This window comes from Dasypus novemcinctus, chromosome 1 (genome assembly GCF_030445035.2).
Source record: "Dasypus novemcinctus isolate mDasNov1 chromosome 1, mDasNov1.1.hap2, whole genome shotgun sequence".
NCBI classification, from domain to species: domain Eukaryota; kingdom Metazoa; phylum Chordata; class Mammalia; order Cingulata; family Dasypodidae; genus Dasypus; species Dasypus novemcinctus.
In genome coordinates this window covers 166,909,839-166,932,680 of record NC_080673.1, presented here as the reverse complement: position 1 = coordinate 166,932,680, position 22,842 = coordinate 166,909,839, and the positions used below count along the sequence as shown (strand labels likewise).

Sequence of the window (22,842 nt, the reverse complement as noted above, 5' to 3'; positions counted from 1 at the left end):
AATATTATAATTATTATGTAACATCTCTCTATCCATGATTATGAATTAAATAATAGTCACCAATAAGAAGTTTTGGACATGAAAAATTGGTATTTAAAATAAAAATCAGGGAAGTGGACTTGGGCCAGTAGTTAGGGCGTCCGTCTACCACATGGGAGGTCCGCGGTTCAAACCCTGGGCCTCCTTGACCCGTGTGGAGCTGGCCCACATGCAGTGCTGATGCGTGCAAGGAGTGCCCTGCCTCGCAGGGGTGTCCCCGCGTAGGGGAGCCCCACGCGCAAGGAGTGCGCCCCGTAAGGAGAGCCGCCCAGCACAAAAGAAAGTGCAGCCTGCCCAGGAATGGCGCCACACACACAGAGAGCTGACCCAACAAGATGACGCAACAAAAAGAAACACAGATTCCTGTGTCGCTGACAACAACAGAAGCAGACAAAGAAGAAGATGCAGCAAATAGACACAGAGAACAGACAACCGGGGTAGGGGGAGGGGGAAGGGGAGAGAAATAAATAAATAAATCTTAAAAAATAAAATAATATAAAAATCAATTCCCTAGATTCTTATAATGTCCTTGAAAACAAAAATCTATTTGGTTAAATGATATTGCAGGGTCAGATGCTGGACATTATATATCCTGCCATGTATGTACTGGGGGAGAATATGAACTACAGAGTAAACTATCATCCACGTGGTGCAGCAGTGCTCCAAAATGTGTTCGCAGAATGCAATGAGTGTGCCACAATGATGGGGGAGGTTGTTGGTGTGGGAGGAGTGGGGTGGGAGGATGGGGGTATACGGGAACCTCTTATGTTTTTTTATAATGTAACCTTTTTTGTGATATATGTATCTTCAAAAAAATACAATTTACAAAAATGATGGGGGTGGGGGGTGGGTTATATGGGAACCTCATTTTTTTTTAATGTAACATTCTATGTGATATACTAACTTTAATAAAAATGTAAATTTAAAAAATCCATTTGGTTATATATTTTTTAATTCACAATAGGGTGCAGATTTATAGACAAAAGTTGACTGTAAAAGCATTATGATTTTTCTGGAAATAAAAGGCACTACGATTTTTCTGGGAATACATAGGTCAGTGTAAAATGTCAACTCATAACAATATGTTACTAGCCCACAGGCCCGGCTGCCGATCTGCAACGGAATTAGATAGCTGAATTGACGAAATATCCACATAAATAAACCCTAGTGAGTAAGTGAATTGCAGGGTTCAGACATAATATAGAGTCTGCAGATCTGACTTCCCCCATAGGGCTGGCACCCAGCTGCAGGCATCCCTGAGGGCTGTGCTACACTATTGGGCTCCTAGGCTTCCTGTTGACCAGATCAGAGGTTGCCAGGTCTGAATCCCCTAAACTCTGGTGGCCCACACCCCAGAGACTCACACCTCTTGAGACTTCAATATCTCAGACTTTCCACCCCTGAATCCATCACGCCCTGAGGTCCAACTGAAGTCCCTGAATGCCCTAGCATTCAACGTTTGCATTTTTTCTTAACCGTTTCATTTTGTTTTGTTTCTATTTTCATTTTATCTTATTTTTTACTTTTTTTAATGTCCTGAGTGCTAATATTGCATTATCCCCTAGTCTTTTCTCCCAGCATATTCCCCAAAGTCTTTTTTTTAATTCAGTTATTTAGGGTTTTTTGTTGTTGTTGTTGTTGTTGTAGTTGGTGTTGCAATTGTGGTTCACATATATCTGTTTTTTTCTTTCCCCTACCTGTTCTCCACCCTTTGCCCACCCCCTTTTTCTTTTTTCCTTTCTTCTCTTCTTTCTTTCTTTCTTTTTCTCTTCATTTTTTGTTTTTTCTTTTTCTGTTTTCGCTCTCCCTCTTGTCCCTCATTTTCTACTTATTTTATTTTAACTCAATTATACAATAGGTGCTGCAGGGAACACCTAACATTTGCTGGGTTTTCTCATCCTCCACTGCCTCATTTCTATGTGAACTGATTTAGGCTACCTACACTATCCCCTTTCCCCTACATCTTGATATCCGCCATCATCTACTGTCTCTCCTATATTCCACCTCCCATCTCTCTTCCTTTGATCCACAAAGTATCTAAGTCTTAATTCCTAATACCCTTGCTTTGTTTTCTGTCTGTTATCCACTCTTGAAACTATTACCTTTCTTTTCTCTTTCCTTCTCTTATGAAAGCAATAGCTTTTTAGCTCACACCATATTCCTCCCATATTCAGTCAGCTACCTCATAATAGGTACTCTACCTACTGCTATAACTCTACACAATTTTACATGAATCTAACCTCCATCCTCCCAGATCTCATATTCTTGCTTTGTTAACATATATCACCAATACTACTTTACACTTTTTCCTTGCTTACACAATTACCTTTCCCCGGCACTAATACTTTCCTTTAAAGTGAATGTAACCAGCAACAAGAAATTAGAATAAGAAGAACAAAGTGACAAAGAGAAGATACAACACTTACGCAAAAACAACAGCTAATTAATCTCCAAGAGTAGACAAAGAAGCTAAGGAACTGATTAAACCCGTCAAGATAAAATGATGACCAGACAGCAACAAAAACCTACAAACCAAACCAGCAATCAGGAAAACATGGCTGAATCCAATCAACAAACTAAAAATCAGGAAGGGGAGCAGAACTTCGCTCAAGCAATGAAAGATTTCAGAACATTTATCACCGACAAATTTGATGAAGTAATGAATAAGTTAACAACATGAAGACAACACTCAGAGGGGAAACTGCAGACATACGCAAAAAGATAAGAGATATGATGGGAATGAACACCACAGTTCAAGAAATCAAAAATACACCTGCAGCAAATATCAGCAGACTAGAAGAGGCAGAGCAGAGAATTAGTGATGTGGGAGACAGTACATCAGAAATCAAACAGATAGTAGAAGGGGTTGATAAAAAGATAGAAAAAATCCAGCTAGGACTTAGGGACCTGAATGACAATGCAAAATGCTCAAACATACGTATTATAGGCATTCCAGAAGGAGAGAGAGAAGGGAAAGGGGTCAGAAGGAGTGTTGCAGGAAATAATGGCTGAAAACTTCCCAAATCTACTGAAAGAGATAGATGTACATATCCAAGAAGCACAGCGCACTCCACTAGTCATAAACCCCAACAGACCCACCCCAAGACACATACTTGTCAAATTATCCAATGCTCAAGACAAAGAGAAAATCCTAAAAGCAGCAAGAGAAAAGAAAACCATCACATACAAGGGAAGCTCCATAAGATTAAGTGCTGATTTCTCATCTGAAACCATGGAGGCAAGAAGGCAGTGGTATGATATAATCGAAGTACTAAAGGAAAAAAATTTCCAACCAAGAATACTCTATCCAGCTAAACTAGCATTCAAACATGATGGAGAGTTCAAAATATTCACAGATAAACAGAAACTGAAAGAGTATACCAACAAGAAACCTCCCCTTCAAGAAATTCTAAAGGGAGTTCTGCAGGAAGAAAGGAAAAAACAGGACAGGCAGAGTTGGAGGAGAGTGTAAGAGCAACAAAAAAAGACAAAAATAGAAGGAAAAAAAATACAAACAAAATATGACAAACACAAATCCAATCAAAATATGGCTAACACAAATAATTCCTTGAAAGTAATAATACTGAATGTCAACGGATTAAACTCACCTATCAAAAGATTCAGACTGGGTCATTGGATAAGGAAATATGACCCATTCGTATGCTGTCTACAAGAGACACATCTTAGACCCAGAGACGCATGGAGATTGAAAGTGAATGGCTGGAAAACAATCATACAAGCAAACAGTAACCAAAAAAAGGCAGGAGTAGCTATATTAATATCAGACAAAATAGACTTTAAATGTGAAACAATTGTGAGAGACAAAGAAGGACACTACATTTTAGTGAAAGGGAAAATCTGTCAAGAAGATCAAACAATCATAAATATTTATGCTCCTAACAAGGGTGCCTCTAAATACGTGAGGCAAACGCTGGAAAAACTAAGTGAAACAATAGATGCATCTACAATTATAGTGGGGGATTTTAATATACCACTATCTACCTTGGACAGAACATCACAAAAGAGAATCACTAAAGAACACAAAACATTTGAACAGTTTATTAGAGGAGCTGGATCTAATAGACATATATAGATCATTACACCCAAACACAGCAGGATATACATTTTTCTCAAGCACACATGGATCATTCTCCAAGACAGACCATATGCTAGGCCACAAAGAAAAGCTTAATGAATTTCAGAAAGATTGAAATCATACAAAAACAATATCTCTGACCACAGTGGAGTCAAGCTGGAAATTTGCAAGGGACAGAGACCCAGGTTTCACACTAAGATGTGGAAATTAAACAGCACGATCTTAGAAAAACAGTGGGTCAAAGAGGAAATCTCAAAAGAAATCAATGACTACCTTGAAACAAATGATAATGATAATACAACATACCAAAATTTATGGGATGCAGCAAAAGCAGTACTGAGAGGGAAATTTATAGCCATAAATTCATATATCAAAAAAGAAGAGCAAAAATTGAAGAACTGCACATTTGAAGGAATTAGAAAAACAACAACAAAGTAACCCAACAGGAAGAAGAAGGAAGGAAATAACAAAGATAAGAGCAGAACTAAATGAAATAGAAAATAAGAAAGCACTTGAAAAGATAAACAAGACCAAGAGCTGGTTTTTTGAGAAGATCAACAAAATTGACAAACCTTTAGCGAGACTAACAAAGAAAAAAAGAGAGAAGATGCAAATACACAAAATAAGAAATGAGAAAGGCGATATCACCACTGACCCCACAGAAATAAAGACTATCATAAGAGGATACTTTGAAAAACTATATTCCAACAAAAATGACAATTTAGAGGAAATGGACAAATTCCTAGAAACACATAAGCAACCCATATTGACAAAAGAATTGATGATCTTAACAAACCAATCACAAGCAGAGAGACAGAATCAGTCATTAAAAATCTCCCAACTAAGAAGAGCCCAGGGCCAGACGGCTTCACAGGTGAATTCTACAAAACATTCCAGAAAGAACTAACACCAATCCTGCTGAAACTATTCCAAAAAATCGAAACAGAAGGAACATTGCCGAACTCCTTCTATGATGCCAACATTACCCTAGTACCAAAGCCAAACAAAGACACCACAAGAAAGGAAAATTACAGACCAATTTCTCTAATGAACCTAGACGCAAAAATACTTAACAAAATACTTGCTAATCGTATCCAACAACACATTAAACGAATTATACACCACGACCAAGTGGGATTTATTCCAGGTATGCAAGGATGGTTCAACATAAGAAAATCAATCAATGTAATACAACATATAAACAGATTGAAGGAAAAAAATCACATGATTATATCTATAGATGCAGAAAAAGCATTTGACAAAATACAGCACCCTTTCTTGATAAAAACACTCCAAAAGATTGGAATACAAGGAAATTTTTTGAACATGATAAAGAATAGATATGAAAAACCTAAAGCCAACATTGTTTACAATGGAGAAATCCTAAAATCCTTCCCTCTAAACTCAGGAACAAGACAAGGATGCCCATTGTCTCTGCTCCTATTTAACATTGTCTTAGAAGTACTTGCTCGAGCACTGAGGCAAGAACTAGATATAAAAGGCATTCAAATCGGAAAGGAAGAAGCCAAAATTTCACTATTTGCAGATGACATGATCCTATACATAGAAAACCCTGAGAGATCTACAACAAAGCTTCTAGAACTCATAAATGAGTTTAGTAAAGTCGCAGGTTATAAGATCAATGCACAAAAACCAGTAGCATTTCTGTACACCAATAATGAGCAAGATCAGGAGGAAATCAAGAAACAAATTCACAATAGTAAATAAAAAAAATCAAATACTTAGAAATAAATTTAACTAAAGAGGTAAAAAATTTATACACCGAGAACTATACAAGACTGTTCAAGGAAATCAAAGAAGACCTAAATAAATGGAAGAATATTCCTTGTTCATGGATAGGAAGACTGAATATTATTAAGATGTCTATCCTACCAAAACTGATCTACACATTCAATGCAATCCCAATAAAAATCAACACAGCCTTCTTTAAGGAACTAGAAAAACTAACTATGAAGTTTATTTGGAAAGGAAAGAGACCCCGAATAGCCAAAGACATATTGAAAAAGAAAAACGAAATTGGAGGAATCACACTACCTGACTTCAAAACATACAAAGCTACAGTAGTGAAAACAGCACGGTATTGGCATAAGGAGAGACACACAGACCAATGGAATCGAATTGAAAGCTCAGATATAGAACCTCACATATATAACCATATAATATTCGATAAAGCCATCAAACCCTCTCAACTGAGAGAGAGTGGCCTATTCAACAAATGGTGCCTGGAGAACTGGATAGCCATATATAGAAGAATGAAAGAGGATTACCATCTCACACCTTATACAAAGATCAACTCAAGATGGATCAAAGACCTAAATATAAGAGCCAAGACCATAAAACCCTTGGAAAGCAGTGTAGGGAAACATCTACAGGACCTTGTAATAGGAAATGGATTCATGAATATCACACCAAAAGCACGAGCAGCAAAAGAACTAATAGATAAATGGGACTTCCTCAAAATGAAATCCTTCTGAACCTCAAAGGAGTTTGTCAAGAAAGTAAAAAGGGAGCCAACACAGTGGGAGAAAATATTTGGCAACCATATATCTGATAAGAAACTTATAACTTGCATATATAAAGAACTCCTATATCTTGAAAATAAAAAGATAAATAACCCATTTAAAAAATGGGGAAAAAGATTTAAACAGACAAATGGCTAAAAAGCACATGAAAAAATGCTCCAAATCTCTAGCTATCAGGGAAATGCAAATCAAAACTACAATGAGATACCATCTTACTCCCATAAGATTGGCAGCTATGAAAAAAACAGAAGAATACAAATACTGGAGAGGATGTGAAGAAAGGGGAACACTCATCCACTGCTGGTGGGAATGCAGAAGGGTCCAACCATTCTGGAGGACAGTTTGGCGGTTTCTCAAAAAACTAACCATAGATTTGCCATATGACCCAGCAATACCACTGCTGGGTATATACCCAGCAGAACTGAAAACAAGGACACAAACCAATATATGTACACCAATGTTCACAGCAGCATTGTTCACTATCGCCAAAAGTTGGAATCAACCCAAATGCCCATCAACAGATGAGTGGATCAATAAAATGTGGTATATACACACAATGGAATACTACTCGGCTGTAAGAACAAATACACTACAAACACACGTGATAACATGGATGAATCTTGAGAACCTTATGTTGAGTGAAGCAACCCAGGCACTGAAGGACAAATACTACATGAAGTCAATGATATGAAATAAGAAAGCTGCCTCAGAGACCTAGAGACTGAACGATAGGCTTACAGGAAATCGGGGGGTGGAGGAAGGATGTGAGCCGACGTCTGCAGGGATGGAATTTATGATGAGCTGGCGGTAAGTATGAACACAAAGAAGAGATAAAATGGGGGTAAGGGGTTGCCTTTGGATGGGGCTTTGCGGGTTTGAGGGGGGCTGGGGATGGGCGGATGGGTAATATTGCCCAAAAAGTGGGGGGAGGGAAGGGTACCATATGAACATAGGAGAGTGTCAGGTGTTGGTCGAGCGTAAAATGCTGAGAAAATCATATCAAAATATAATTAAGAGGGTTACCTGTTTAGGATGCTCGGAGGGGATGGTCGGATGCGGGACGGGCTCCTGGGGAATGTCTGAATGCTCATTTTGCCAGAGTGGGTGGTACCATTGGGTAAAGACCCAAGTAGTCAGAGTGGGGGTGGACCCACATCCTGGGGAAGACTAATGCCATCAGATAGAGGGAACTATATCTCTCGAGAGAAAGGGTGGCTCCCAGGGCATTGGGGTAATTGAGCAAGTTAGGCCCTGAACAATGTTGCAAGTGTCTCTGGACGGGGCTCCTCAGGAAACGGAGGCTGGCTGTCACTATGGGCACCAAGGGGATGGGAAAATGGATGTTAAATGTGTGGAACCAAAGTAAATGTGGGGTAAGAGAGGACTTTCACACAAGGATGGATATAAAACATGTAATATTACACCATAAACATATAGGGGACGACAGACTAATAAAGTAAACCATAATGTAAAACATAGGATAACTAAAAATTTAGAAAACTGTATATCCTAAAGTATGGAACACAATGTAAGCACAGATGTCACCTTGTTTGAAAGCTATTGTCTCAGAGTCTGTACATCACTTTAAGTAAATATGATATGAATAAGTTATAAGAATATCGCTGTGGAAGGGAAAAGGTTTAATGGTAGATGTGGGGGAGTACTGTATATTGTATATATGAATTACTGTGGTCTAGGGCTCTTGTGAAGAGAAGTTCAATAAATAGGGGGAAAAAAAAAAAAGATAGGATGTAGAATTTTTCCAAGTCAACACGTATTCTATATCTAACCTTTAAACCCATTGCTATATGCCATTTTACTAGTAAGGGACCCTGACATTACACTGGACTTCAATTTTCAGGAAGTTTTGGATCACAGAGTGGTTCAACAATGGCAGCGAAGGAATACTAGTATAGGATACTATTGACAGGTGATATATGACTGACAGCGAGCTGTACAGGGCATATGCCCAGGGTGCATGGTAATGTTTGGATATACTCATAGTGGCTACAATTAAAAACTACAGCTGGGGGGGTACTGAGTTCCTGGCCGGGGGTGCTCTGTCGTGGTCCCCAGGGGAACAGCGGCAGTCCCCCAGGTGCAACGGTAAGGACCAGGAAGGAATGAGGTTCCAACAGTGAGAGCATGATACTAATGACTATGCTTGTGAGCCTATATGCCTGAAATAAGAACAAGGCCTAGAGCAGCACTGTGCCTGGGAATTTCCTCCTGACAGCCTTCATGTTACTCAAATGTGGCCAGTCTCGAAGCCAAACTCAGCATGTAGATGCAGTGTATTCCCCTCAGCATGGGACATGACACCCGGGGATGAGCCTCCCTGGCACCGAGGGATCACTACCAAATACCAGCTGAAGATGGAACTAGAAAATGACCTTGAATTAAAGGTTCAATGCGGATCAGCAGAATATCCCTGACTACATATAATAATATGACTTTAAAATGCTGTTTGACCTAATGTAAGGGGGAAATGGAAAGCAGAAATGAGTTTATATGGCTACGAGTCTCTAAAAAAGAGTCTGGAGGCTGTCAGAAGGATTGCCCTTATGCACAACTGAGCAGAGTCTAAGAGACAGATAAAGTAGATACAATCCCCAGGTACTGGTTCCTTTGAGGGCTAAAGAGACCCACGGGTTCTATGGTCATGGCAGACGGGGTTCACTGCCATGTCAGATGGCCCTTCTTTGGAGCTGGTGTTTCTGCGTGATGGAACTGGACTCAGATGGGATCTCTTTTCATAAGACTTTCATCCTACTTTACTGGAATTGTAGTTGGTGTTGGGGTTTAAGATGTATTTAGGGGATTTGAATCTCTGGACTGACAATATGATAGCCAGGCCCTGAGCGTCAAAAGACTCCAGCTCCTACAATCTGATTTATTGGACTCACCTCACTCAGCTAAGATGGAGTTGAAGAAGGACAACCACCACACCATGGAGCCTAGAGTGCCTACAACTGAAAGCAGGAGGATTGCATCCACTATCCATGTGGAATCTGAGCCTCCTCCTGATATAGAGGTGCAACGGACACAACCAATCCAAGGCCCACAGAGAAAAGGTGGCATTGGAGTGGGAAAAGTGGACATGGTGGCTGATGGATATGGGGAGTGGCAGGAAGAGATGAGATGTGGAGGCGCCTTTGGGACTTAGAGTTGCCCTGGATGGTGCTTCAGGGGCAATCACCGGACATTGTAAATCCTCACAGGGCCCACTGGATGGAATGTGGGAGAGTATGGGCCATGATGTGGACCATTGACCATGAGGTGCAGAGATGCCCAGAGATGTACTTGCCGGGTGCAATGGATGTGTCATGATGAGGGGAGTGAGTGTTGCTGGGGGGGGAAATGATGGGGTGGGGGTGGTGGGGCTGAATGGGACCTCATATATATACATATTTTTTAATGTAACATTTTTACAAAATTAATTTAAAAAAAAAAAACAGAAATAGGGGAAAAAAATAACATTAAAAAAAATAACAATATGGTACTCAAAGCAATTCAGAAAACAATATAAACTCAGGTTAAACCTAACGTTTTAAAAAAAGTTTCTGCCTCTTTGACAATTTACATCCCCAACACAGCCAAAAAAAATGTGTGCAGTAACAATTTTACAACATAAAGAAATAAAAATGGAACAAAAGCTTAACATATTTTTGAAAATAGCTAATTATGTCACACAGTTTCATTTCCCAAAGCTTGTTTTTTTTCAAACACTGCCTTATAGAAATTCCACTTTCCCCCCCAGACTTATCAATTTCTTAAGCAGGCAACTTTTAACAACTGAGATCTATGAAAAACACATGAAAATTATAAGCCTAAAGCCATTTATTTTCTAAGAGGAAAATCATTCTACTTCCTAAGATTCCTTTCCAGAATGTTATAAAGCGACAGCCCTATGTTCTTAATTCCCAAAGTCAGCTGGGTTTTTCCTTTTCCTTGTAGGTTGTATGAAAAAGTGCAGAAAATAGATTCCTCTGCTTTCATTATTTAATTTTCTGAAGTATACATATTAAAAAAGAGACAATATATGCCTTCAAAGACCAAATAGGGGAGCAGATGTGGCTCAGGTGGTTGAATGCCTGCTTCCCACATGGGAGGTTTAGGGTTTGGTTCCTGGCGCCTCCAAAAAACAAACAAACAAAAACAACTGAGAGGAGCTGACGTGGCTCAGCAGTTGAGTGCCAGCTTCCCACAGGTGAAGTCCCAGGTTCAATACCCCAATACCACACACACACACACACACACACAGAACAAATAGTTGTGTTTTGTGTTTTTTTTTGACAGCTGAGATAATTTATTCCAGGGTCTTCACACTAATAAACGGAGGAAAGGGGAAGGCCTTCTGTAGTCACAGCCCCTCATCCTCATTCTTCTCAGGTGTGAAGACATCTACCTACCTTCTGGGCAAAGGTTTCCACCACAAGCCAGGGAAGCATTGGCACAGACCTTGACCAGCTCTGCATCCTGCTGGGTCTTGCCCCAGGAAACAGCTTTGACTGGTCAGATGCCTGAGTAGGAGCCATCACATCCTGGGCTGTGCTGATGCAGAAACCATAGTTGACCCCATTCCACAAGAGGGTAGTATTGCTACTGCTCCTGCCCAGGATAATCATCCCAGACAGCTTGGTGATGTTTTGGCCTTTGTGTTGTAAGCCTCAGGTTCTGAACAATGTGTAGGACCAGACCTGGATTCCTGTAATGAAAGATCACGTTATCCAGTTAGCCATTGGTGAGTGCTGGACCAAACATGGGGATGTGGTTCTTCTGGGCCCAGTAATACACCAACTCTGGGTTGTTGCTCTCCTTGCCAAACTTAACTGGGCAGTCATTTTGGAAGGGTTCACTTCACACCTTCCACATCCTGCTCCAGCACCATCTGGTCCAGAATGGGCATCAGCCAATCCTCAAACTTGCAATAATTGTCTTTGGGCACTAGCAAGCTCCCAATCCAGTTGATGCCATTCTTCCGTAGCACCTTCTCCCAAAGCTGAACTTGCCAGGTATATGGGCACCAGGTACTTGATGAAATTCTCCTTTATATCACCAGCTATGATCACCAGCACATCCAACATATTATGCTGCTGGACAAGGTAGCATGCCTGAGTTGTGGATGGGCATGTAGCCAAGGAAAATGATGCAGTTGGAGAACAGGCAGCAGCTCTGGGTCAGGCCTACATGCTGGTCCTCATCCTGCGACAGTGGCTTCAACTTCTCCACCATGGCATTGACTTACTGCACCATGAATCCAAAGTTGGTGTCTTGGAGGCATCAGAATGGTGTCCAGTGCCACAGCAAGGGCCACCCCCTCGGGAGTTCCTCCAAACCCTGCGGCTGCACTCTTAGGTCTTGGTAGCCCCCAGTGAAGCCTGGGGCCCAAATAGTTTTTTTTTTTTTTTAAGATTTATTTTTATTTATTATTCTCGCTGCCTTGCCGCTTGTGCTCACTGTCTGCTCTCTGTGTCCATTCACTGTGAATTCTGTGTCTGCTTGTCTCCCTTTGTTGTGTCATCTTGTTGCACCAGCTCTCCACAATGCAGGCTGCCAGCCTCTCCACAGCATGGACCAGCTTGCCTTCACCAGGAAGTCCTGGGAATCGAACCCAGGACCTCCCATATGGTAGATGGGAACTGTATTGTTTAAGCCACATCCACATCCTTCATATAGTTTTGTTGTTGTTTTTTTTCTCCCCTTCCCCCATCGTCTGCCCTGTGTCCATTTGCTGTGTGTTCTTTTGTGTTCGCTTGCATTCTTGTCAGCAGCACTGGGATTCTGGGTCTCCTTTTGTTGCATCATCCTGCTGTGTCAGCTCTCCGTGTGTGTGGCCCCACTCCTGGGCAGGCTGTGCATTTTTCACGCAGGGCGGCTCTCCTTGTGGGGCGCACTCCTTGCACGTGGGGCTCCTCTATGCAGGGGCTACCCCTGCGTGGCACGGCACTCCTTGCATGCATCAGCACTGCACATGGGCCAGCTCACCACCTGGGTCAGGAAGCCCTGGGTTTGAACCCTGGACCTACCATGTGGTAGGTGAATGCTCTCTCAGTTAAGCCACATTTGCTTCCCATCCTTCATATAATTTTAACCATTAAATAAAGTCAGAACAATTATGGGACTCCAGTGCCCTGAAAACTCAGATACTGCTTCTGCTAGACTTTCAAAAATTTTATATTCTATTTAAAAAAAATTTTTTAAGATAAATTTTATTTATGAAATAAAAAAAAGTGTGAAACAAGAAATAATTGTGTTTGTGTATATGAGGTAGATTAGTGAGCGAAGATACAGGACAAAAAAAGCAGTCATTTTAGATCTTAGCTCTTTACTTGACTACATTTCCAAACAGATTCAATGTCCAATTTAGAACACTCTATTCTAAATCTATAGCACTGAAGACTTACAAAGAAGATGAGCTTCAGATCTCAAGCAATGGAAACAATAATACGAATAATAAGAATCTGACTGACTATTATAGAAAAAATATGAGTGGCCCATTGATTTTTTTGTTTTTTCCAAGAAAAAATGTCAAATTTCAATATATTATAGATTTTTTATGTGCTTTGTTCCTACTTTAGAAATGCCCTTTGTTCTTTTTTGTTTGTAAGTAAAATTTTTATTTAAGCAAAGCATAGAGAAAAGTGCATATACATTAGAACTGAAAAGTGTAGAGCTCAGTTTTCACAAGTAAACACAAGTAGTGTAGCCACTAGTCATAACAAGAAGCAGAACACTAACAGTAGTAAATCAGAAGCCTGCTGTGTGTCTTCTCCCAGTCACTATCATACCTCAAATCACCACCATGCTGAATTCTATCTCCACGGATTGTTTTGCCTATTTTTGAACTTTATACAAATGAAATTATACAGTATGTATTCCTTTGGGTTTGGCAACATTACCTCTATGAGGTTTAACCATATTGATTTTCAATAGTCTAGTGTCTTACTGCAGTATATGCCATAATTCATTTATCCATTTTACTGGTGATTAACATTTATGTTGTTCACCATTTGGGGCTACTGTAGATAGCACTGCTAGTACCTGTCTTTTATATGCATATGTATGCATTTCTGTTGCATATATACCTAGGAGAAGAATTCTGGATCTTATACTACTTTCAACTTCTGCCAAAATTCTGCAAAGTAGCTGTACAAATTTACATTCTCACCAGCAGTGTACAAAATCCCAATGGCTCTACACTCTCGTAACCACATGGCATTGTCAGTAATACTAATTTTAGCCATACTAATGGGTGCCCCTTTTTTTTTTAATGACTAGAGTATACTGCTGGCAGAATTAATCACTGAATGTTTGAATATAATTATGGTTTACAGAGTTTCAGATGACTTTCTCCCCTTTTATGGATATCAGAATTATAAAACTCTTTATCAAGTTATCTTTCCAAAATGTTAAAAAAAATCCCCAAACCAAATATGATAGTGATGTTATAATGGGAAAGAAATAGTAAGGTATTTAAAGAACTATTATGGGCAGGTCAGAAGCTACTATTACACAGAGGGTTGTTTTCTTAAAATCCTATATCTGATTCATTTTGAATGAATCCATGATGTTGAGTGGCTACTACTCTTTGAGTGCTTACGTGTGGATTCCTACATCTCACAAGCCCATAAATAGCAGGCAGATTTGTCTTATGGATAAAATTAGATTGAGACTTCCTTTCCAAAGGTTAATACACCTAAAGGCTATGGTTGATAAATCTTACAAATAACTAAGCTCTTCTGATAAAAAGAATATTATATTAATGTGGGACAGAAAATGTTACCATTGAATTTTCATATACATCCTTCTTGGGCTTCAAACGCATAATATCATGAACTCCTTTTACAATGAAATTTTTTAAAAAAATGGAACCTAGATAGCTTGATAAAATAGAAGCATGTTTTCCTGACTATAAATTCACAGAAATTGTGGTATTTCAATTAAACAAATTTGTGGTAACATACACTAAACATAAAAGATATAACTTATCCATCCAAGGTTTACCTGATACAAATACAATAACCCAAAAAGATAATGGACTTATATAAATATTACAAACAACCACAATTAATTTATTTTCTTTTTATAGAATACCACTTTTTATTTATACTATTATAATATGGTAACCTTACTAAGAAAACACAATTAGCAAAGAAAAAAGAAAAAAAATTACCCATAATTCCTCAACACTAAATACAACTATTAATATTCTGATATAGTTTTTTTCCAGTTGTTTCCTTGCATACTTGACAAAATGCAATTACAATGTATCATTTTATATCCAGATTTTTTTGTTTATTTCTTATCAATTAATTATAGGCATGTTAATAGTTCATAGATGTTATTTAACAAAGACAGTAGGAAAACAAAGCATATAAGAACAGAATTGTTTAATACGGTTTACCTCATAAATAGGAAGTGTAGGAGAGTTCCATGCATTGATTCTTGATTCATTGACATCAACAACCGTTACCCTGATTTCAGGGCACATGTGAGCAATAACACTACATGTGGGTCCTCCAACATAGCCTGCCCCAATGCAACAGATCTTCTTAATTTCAAACATGATTGGCCTAGAAAGGAAACAGTAATACTGTTTTAGTGTTGAAAATAGAAAATTTAAAGAAATCACATTGTACATTCATCTCTCTCTCTCTCTCTGAAAACTGTCGAGGTGACATATCTGGAAACATTTCTCACATTCACCCATAGGAACTATAAAAATAGGAATAGAAAAGTAGCATTCCAAGGGATGACCTAACCTGTTCTAATAACGTAAAACATATGGAAAAAATTATAGTGACTGACATTGCTGGAGAAAAGCCACAAAGATTAAAGGCAATGCTTAGAAAGCAAGGAACAAAAAAGAACCTTAGTTAGGCCACTAATACACTAGGACAGCTTCAATTCCTCAGGGAACAGTTCAAGGGTGAACACACTGGTAGATTATTACCTAAATGGTAGGGTACAAAGGTGAGCTTTATAACAGGTTTAGACTAACATGAGAGATATTTTTTTTTTTTTATTGACTTTGTAATAATATTACATCAAAAATATATATGTGAGGTCCCATTCAACCCCACTCCCCCACCCCCCCCTCTCCCCCCCAAAACACTCGTTCCCATCATCATGACACATCCATTGGATTTGGTAAGTACATCTTTGGGCACCTCTGCACCTCATAGTCAATGGTCCACATCATGGCCCATACTCTCCTCCATTCCATCCAGTGGGCCCTGTGAGGATTTACAATGTCCGGTGATTGCCACATGAGAGATATTAAGATTAGCTCTGCTCCAAAATCAACTGAGACTAAAACAAACAAACAAACAAAAAAATCAACTGAGACTATTATATTATAATATGGCTTCAGCAGTTTATTTTTAGGTATAGGGTAACGGTCTTAAATTCAACTTCACCTTTAATTGAAACCATGAAATGGTTAAAAGGCAGCAATTTCTATCATTCCCAAAACTGTCACACAAATTTTGAGAGGGTTTCAAAAGCCATTAAGTTAAATGATTCACACTAAGACTGACAGTTTATTAATTTATAGTGAGAATGACAACTGTCAAACTGATTAGAATTCTTAGAATTTTAGTCCTTTCTAAGACCTCAGAGTTCATCTAATCTAACCCTTTCATGGGTTCCAAAGAGAAGGAAAAAGGTAAGCAGAGTTTGAATTTGTTGGTATACTCTGCATGCATCAAAGAAGGTACTCAGACAGTTGGCCTAATTGCAATGCCTGGCAAGTATATCCCTGTTATAAACAAAGATGCACGTAATGGTTAATTTTATGTGTCAACTCGTCTAGGTTATGGTGTCCAGTTGCTTCATCAAGCCATGGCCTCGATGTTGCTGTATAGGTATTTTGCAGATGGAATTAGCATCTACAACCAGTTGACTTTAAGTAAAGGTCATTACTCTCAATTGTGGGTGGGGGTAGGGGGGAAGCGCATTCAATCAGTTGAAAGTCTTAAGAGCAAGAACTGTGCTTTAAAGAAGACTACCATCTACTCCTCTCTGAGTTTCCAGACTGCTGGCCTCCCCTATAGATTTCAGATTTGCCAGTCCCCACAATTCCATATGCTAGTTTCTTAAAATAAATCTGGTAATATATATCCTGTTGGTTCTGTTTCCCTAGAGAATTCTGACTAATACAATGCACAAAGCATAATGAGAACATCCTTTAAGATTATCCAATCCTCTTTGGTCTAAATCTGTATTAATCAAAAAACATTTGGTTCCTGGGTAGATTTCCCTGTTGGAGAAGAATTAGCTAACCAACCCATACAAACATCTGGTTTGTTAGCAGCCTCACTGTATTAATAAACAATTAATCTGGTTTATAAATCAACCTTCAGTGGACATGATTAGCAGATATCAATTCACAGAGTCTGGTCCCTGATGACTTTTAAAAGACAATAAAAAGAGAGAGAACTTTAGTAAAATAGTAAAAATGAACAGAATCTGTGGTCATATGATTCTGCTTAAAAAAATAATATTCTTAGTACTATGCATACAAAGAAACTTTTTTTAATTTATTCATTTTTGTTTTGAATAGATAATATATTCCTATGGTTTAAATATTATATCTGCATAACAAGGTATACTCTGGTAAGTCTCATTTTTACCCCATTCCTATCTATTGAATCCCCCAATTCAGATTCCATAAGCCACCACTTAGTTTCACATGTATCCATCCAGTGTTTCTTTATGCAGCTACAAAACAAAACAAAAAAAAACAACACATATATTCTAATAATTCCATATGTAAATTTAAGTGGTAGCATACCATACACACTATCTATTTCTGGCTACTTTTCCATTTAATATATTCTAAAGACCTTTTCATTCAGGTCATGGAGGGCTTCCTCCTCTCTCCCCCTAACCCCTTTTTATTTATTTTCATTTTTATTTTTGTTTAAGGAGATACCAGGGATTGAAAAGCAACTGCTCAATCACTGAGCTACATATACTCATCTACCCTCGTTTTTTAAACAGTTGCATTGTATTCCATTGTTTTCAACTATTGTATTTTAAGTTATTAACTTATAGCCTTATGGATTGCTATGGGCATGCTTTCCCTTGAGAGGCATTCAAGATCCATGTATAGTTTAATTATTTGGAGACAATTATTACTTCTCACCACTGCATAATACCCACTCTTTAATCCAACTAGGCAATCCTCCTCACTTTTCTGGACTCTTCCAGTATCTGAACTCCATATTTATTCCCTTGCTTTCATCTGGAATATCCTTCTCCACTTAACTTTTCTTTCTAAATCCTACCCATTCTTTAGGCCAAGCTCAGGTTCTTCCATCTCCCTTGAAACCTTAGATTTTATTTCCTTATAAAAGTTAACCAGTTTACCTGGGTGTAAATAACTACTTTTCTTCTTTTAAGTAGTTTAAAAGGTAGTTTCTCAAAGAGTTCTTCTCTAACTACCCTATCTAAAGTGGCCCTAATATGCTTTATATGGAACTTATTTCCTTTATATGGAACTTATCAGATTACCATTATTTTGATTATTTGTTCCCCCACTAGAATATAAGCTTATATAAGGCAATATAAACAATTAAGTGGCAGGCAAAATGAGTGTTAAAATTCAGGAAAAAAAAAAAAATCAAAGTAAGAACGTTTCAAGGGAGATGGAGAACCTGAGCTTGGCCTAGAGAATGGGTAGGATTTAGAAAGAAAAGTTAAATGGAGAAGGATATTCCAGATGACAACAATAAACATGGGGTTCAGACACTGAGGAAAAAAAAAAAGAGTCCAGAAAAGTGAGGAGGACTACCTAGTTGGACTAAAGAGTAGGTATTATGGAGTGGTGAGAAGTAATAATTGTCTCCAAATAATTAAACTGTATTTGGATCTTGAATGTCTCTCAAGGGAAAGCACGCCCATAGCAATTCATAAGGCTATAATTTAATAACTTAAGGTAAAATAGTTGAAAACAATTTTAAAGTTATGCTGGTATTAACATAACTACAATTTAATAAACTCCACTGAAGAAAAAGAAACATGTAAGTAGAGATTATCAGCCTGGAGCCTGGCAACAGGGCATTAAGGACAAAGACTGCACAGTATTTATTTCAGCACCACTAGAGGAGAGTGACAGAATATGGAGGTTAGCAGCGTTCTAGCTTCAGAGAGGTGGGGCAGGAATAGGCTTTTCCATGACTGAATGGTTTTTACTCTGAAGATTCTTTACTGATTTCACGCTGCCTTATGAATTCAGATTCCAAGAAACCATGGTACTAGAAAGGGATGGCCTGAATTAGAGACACAAGTATTCCAGACATTGGCATAAAATTTCCCTACTGTAACAGTAAAGTTGTATTGTAGATATCACAAGTCTCTTATGAGCTTGATTATCATAAGTCAAAATTCAATGCCTGATTGATTCTGGGTCCACAGAAAAAAATATCTACCTCAAAGAGCTGCAGGATTGAAGGATCAGATGTTGACCTGTGAGCAACCTGAAGAACTACCACACTGTAAGACTTACTGGACAGCTAGCCAGCATCCCTCTCCCACTATAACTCTTAAAAAGTGTAATCTGAAAGTACTTTTAGAACAGACTGTGCAGGATTGTTTGGCAGTTCCTAAAGAAGTTGAATATAGACTTGCCACGTGACCTTGCAGTACCACTACTGGGTATAAACCCAGAAGAACTGAGAGCAGTGACACGAACAGACATCTGCGCACCTATCTATGTTCATCCCAGGTGTCCATCAACAGATGAAGAGAACAGAGGACCTTTCAAGGTTACTACCCCCAATACCCAGAAGTTATCAGGGCAGTCTTTTTTTTTTTTTTTTCCACGCAGGGCAGCTCTCCTTACAGGGCATACTCCTTGCTCGTGGGGCTCCCCTATGCGGGGGATACCCCTGAGTGGCAGGGCACTCCTTGCCACTGTGCATGGGGCCAGCTTCAGCACAAGGATCAGGAGGCCCATGGGTTTGAACCCTGGGCCTTCCATGTGGTAGGTAGACACTCTATCCCCTGAGGCAAGTCCACTTCCCTCAGGGCAGTCTTAAGGCCCTTATCTCAACCAGGACAGGTTCTGTTAACAATCATGTAATAAATGGATTGAATGTTTCCTTGATGCAATTCCAGGGCTCAAGGAGGCCACTGTTTAATAAGGGGACTCCAGGCTAACAGTTCTTATCAGGTACTATTATTATCCTCAGCACCTGGAATGGCAGACTCTCAATAAATACTAACTGAATGAAATGAAAAACTCTCCCCTAGAACCTCTCTTTTTAAGAAGATGCTGATTGACTAGCTTTCATTCAGGTGGCTGACTAAGGTATTTTTGTAGAGACTGGTCAGAATCCTATAATTTTCTCTTTTGTTTAGGGAGAAATTCAGCATGTCTTCCCAAAGTTACTTCTTATCCAACTTGAATGGTGAGGCCATATTTCAACTTGCCTCACATACAGCAAATGAAGTAGATACTTAAGGCAGGCAGACCTGTATTATACATATGGATGTGTTTTAGGACTTCATTTTGGGTTATTCCACCACCTTACAATTTTATATGAAGTATGGCTTATAGATCACAATGGGAATATTATTGAAGAAGCTGGATAAACCATCAGTGTAAATCCAAATTAACTGTCACTTGAAAGTTTCAATAAAATCCTCAATAAACTTTAATATGGAGCATGATTCAGTGTTGGCAATATACTTTGCATGACAGATACCTTCTGATTCCATTTTCTATTTCTACTTTTATGTACCCTCTAACCCTCTACTGTACTGTCAGAGAAATAGGATTGTTTGCTCACTGAGTGCGTCATTTTGAAATGAGTTTTTACCAATGTATTTTGAGAATCACAACAAATCAAGCCATTCTAAAACTACCCTTTACCTAAAATTTCAAAAATTCCAATCAATATTTCAACTTAGAGTATATGGCTAACAAATAATGTAGGCCCTACTACAATCTGAGGTGAATATAACCAATCATCACACCCCTATTCGGTCCATGCTGCATAACTGCTAATGTACCCAGGAGCTAAAGCAATGGGCATTATGGTTGGATATATCAATTTCACACATCATCTTAGTAATTTTCAAAAATTAAATACTAACAGATGCCTGATGCAAGAAAAATATTTAATCATAAGAGAGTGTTAACTTTATATCTAAAGGGTATCATATAAAGCTGTGCAAATGGTAAGAGGGAAATGATGTATACTTGTTATAACTTTTATATTTGAGAAAGGGGTACAGCACTGTGAGAAGAAATGTGATCCTTTAACTGGGGTTTCCTACTGCTTACCTTAAACTAGATGTAAGCCCATCTCAGAGCAGACAGTCAGCTCTTTCATTTCCAGAACACCCTGAAGAAACAGACCAGACTACTGTTCTCCATTCCTTGGGGGATTTGAAGAAACTCAAAGACTCACTGTGTCTTTGAGGTCAATGGACAACGTATGCAAAGAGGACAGACTCTTCTCTGTATATCCCAACGAGTGAACTCCTCTATACTTAAAATTTCTCAACCCTATCCGAAATGGAATGCATAATTTTTTTAAGTCTCTCTCAAAAATGGTCCCCTGAAGCACCTAAGAAAGGTCTTCCCCAACTCTAAATAGAGCAATTATATTGTGGGGCGACCAAACGAATTCCAGGGCAGTCCCCCACAGAAATCATGAGAGGATGTCTTTGGAATTTCACCCTCAAAATGGCTTTGTGGCTTTTTCCTTTTGAGTTCTTAAGAGGAGCTGCCAGAGACAAGAAGAAAGTAGCAGCCCCCCAGGTGAGCAGACTCTAAGCACAAACAAAAGACTGACTCTGTGGCCAAAATCCCTAACGGGAGGACCGCTTTCCCCAGTGGGCGTTCGGCTTTCTGGGGGAGCGGGGAAATCTCATTTGATTCAAGTGATAAAGTGGGCTGAAGACTCATGAGTCTTGGGAAAAAAAGCCCACGGTATCCCATCCCGGAGGCAGCAGATCCAAAAGCCTTTTCCCGCCCTAAGGCCAAGAGGAGACAGGGGTCGTAAAGGAAACGGGAAGCCCGGAGGGAGGGCGCAGAAGCGACGGCGAGCGGCGCGCACCGCCCCAGCCCGCTCCCTCCTCCCCGCGGGGGCCCTGCAGGACCCCGGCTAGGCGGCGGGCGGCCAGCCCGGGCCAGGCGCTTACCGTCTTCCAGCACCAAGCGCGGCGACCACTCCTCACCCCGGCGCTCGGACAGCACCGCTCTGGGCCGCGCTGCCGCAGCCTCTGCACCCGCGTCCTCCTCCGCCTGACCTCCACTCCTCCCTCAGGCTGCCAAGCGCCGCACCCCGGGTCGGCCACTGGAGCCCGTATTTAAGGGTTTCTGCCCCAGAAGGCGGAGGCTTCATTCCCCCGCAGCCAGACCTTCCCAGGCTCAGCCCTCAGTCACATTCCAGCTCCCCCTCCCGCGGTACAGCGCGCCGCCCAGGCTGTACCTCAGCCCGGCCCAGGGGCCGGGGGCCGGGGGCGGGGCTAGCAGTGACCGAGAGGGGCCGGCCCCGCCCCGCGCCAAGCCTGGGCGAATTGGCGCGAGCCAGCTCAGCGGCCCCGCCCCCTCGGCGAGCGGAGCTGGGTGGGGCTGCGTGCGTTTACGGCTCGGACAGGCCCGGGGCGGGCGCACTGGAGGGTGCTGGGCCTCAGTCGGTCCAGCCTCCACTGCCCGCCCCTGAGCTTAGGATCCTGCTCTGGCCGGCTGTCCGCGCTGAGAAGGCGGCTGTGTGCGCGGTGGGTCTGCCAGGCCTTAGGGCTGAGGAGGCACCGAGCAGGCTGCAGCCCGTGGTGGCCGGAAGGCCCCGGCCCCTCTTCCGGTCTTTTTAACAGGCGGGAAGGCCAACCTCGGCCTTCTGACCCCCTGGAACCTGTGGATTAGTCCCGGGCCGCGAATCGCACCCTTCCGGCGCTTTCTGAGCCCGTGGGCCCGCCCCGCCTTCCGGGCCCATGGCCAGGGTTTTTAGTCAGATCCTGCCGGTTGCACTGCTTCTGGGAAGGAGGCGCCTACACGATGGGAGGATGCTGAATCCCATCATGACTGGACAGTTAGGGCCCCCGCCCTGACCTCTGGGAGTAAAAGCCAGACACCCACGCCCTCCAGGCATATTTTCCAGAGATGCTTCTTCGCCAAATTCGGGGTCTGGATATCTGCATCGTATG

General features: G+C 40.5%; 1 protein-coding gene across 4 annotated transcripts in view; it reads right to left on the bottom strand.

The window, feature by feature from the left end:
- UGDH (UDP-glucose 6-dehydrogenase) overlaps positions 1-22,565 on the bottom strand; it is a 55,365-nt gene extending 32,800 nt beyond the window's left edge. The window contains exons 1-3 of one of the 4 annotated variants that reach the window (XM_058299588.2): positions 21,838-22,147; positions 15,852-15,993; positions 15,086-15,254 (exon numbers count right to left, since the gene is read on the bottom strand). In XM_058299588.2, the coding sequence (XP_058155571.1) occupies positions 15,086-15,254; positions 15,852-15,952 (270 nt within the window). In that variant the 5' untranslated portion in view covers positions 15,953-15,993; positions 21,838-22,147. Of the gene's footprint in view, positions 1-11,090; positions 11,322-15,085; positions 15,255-15,851; positions 15,994-21,837 lie in introns of those variants that run through there. The other 3 variants (XM_071216926.1, XM_071216931.1, XM_071216919.1) reach the window with 3 other exon arrangements.
- Positions 22,566-22,842: the final 277 nt, after the last annotated feature.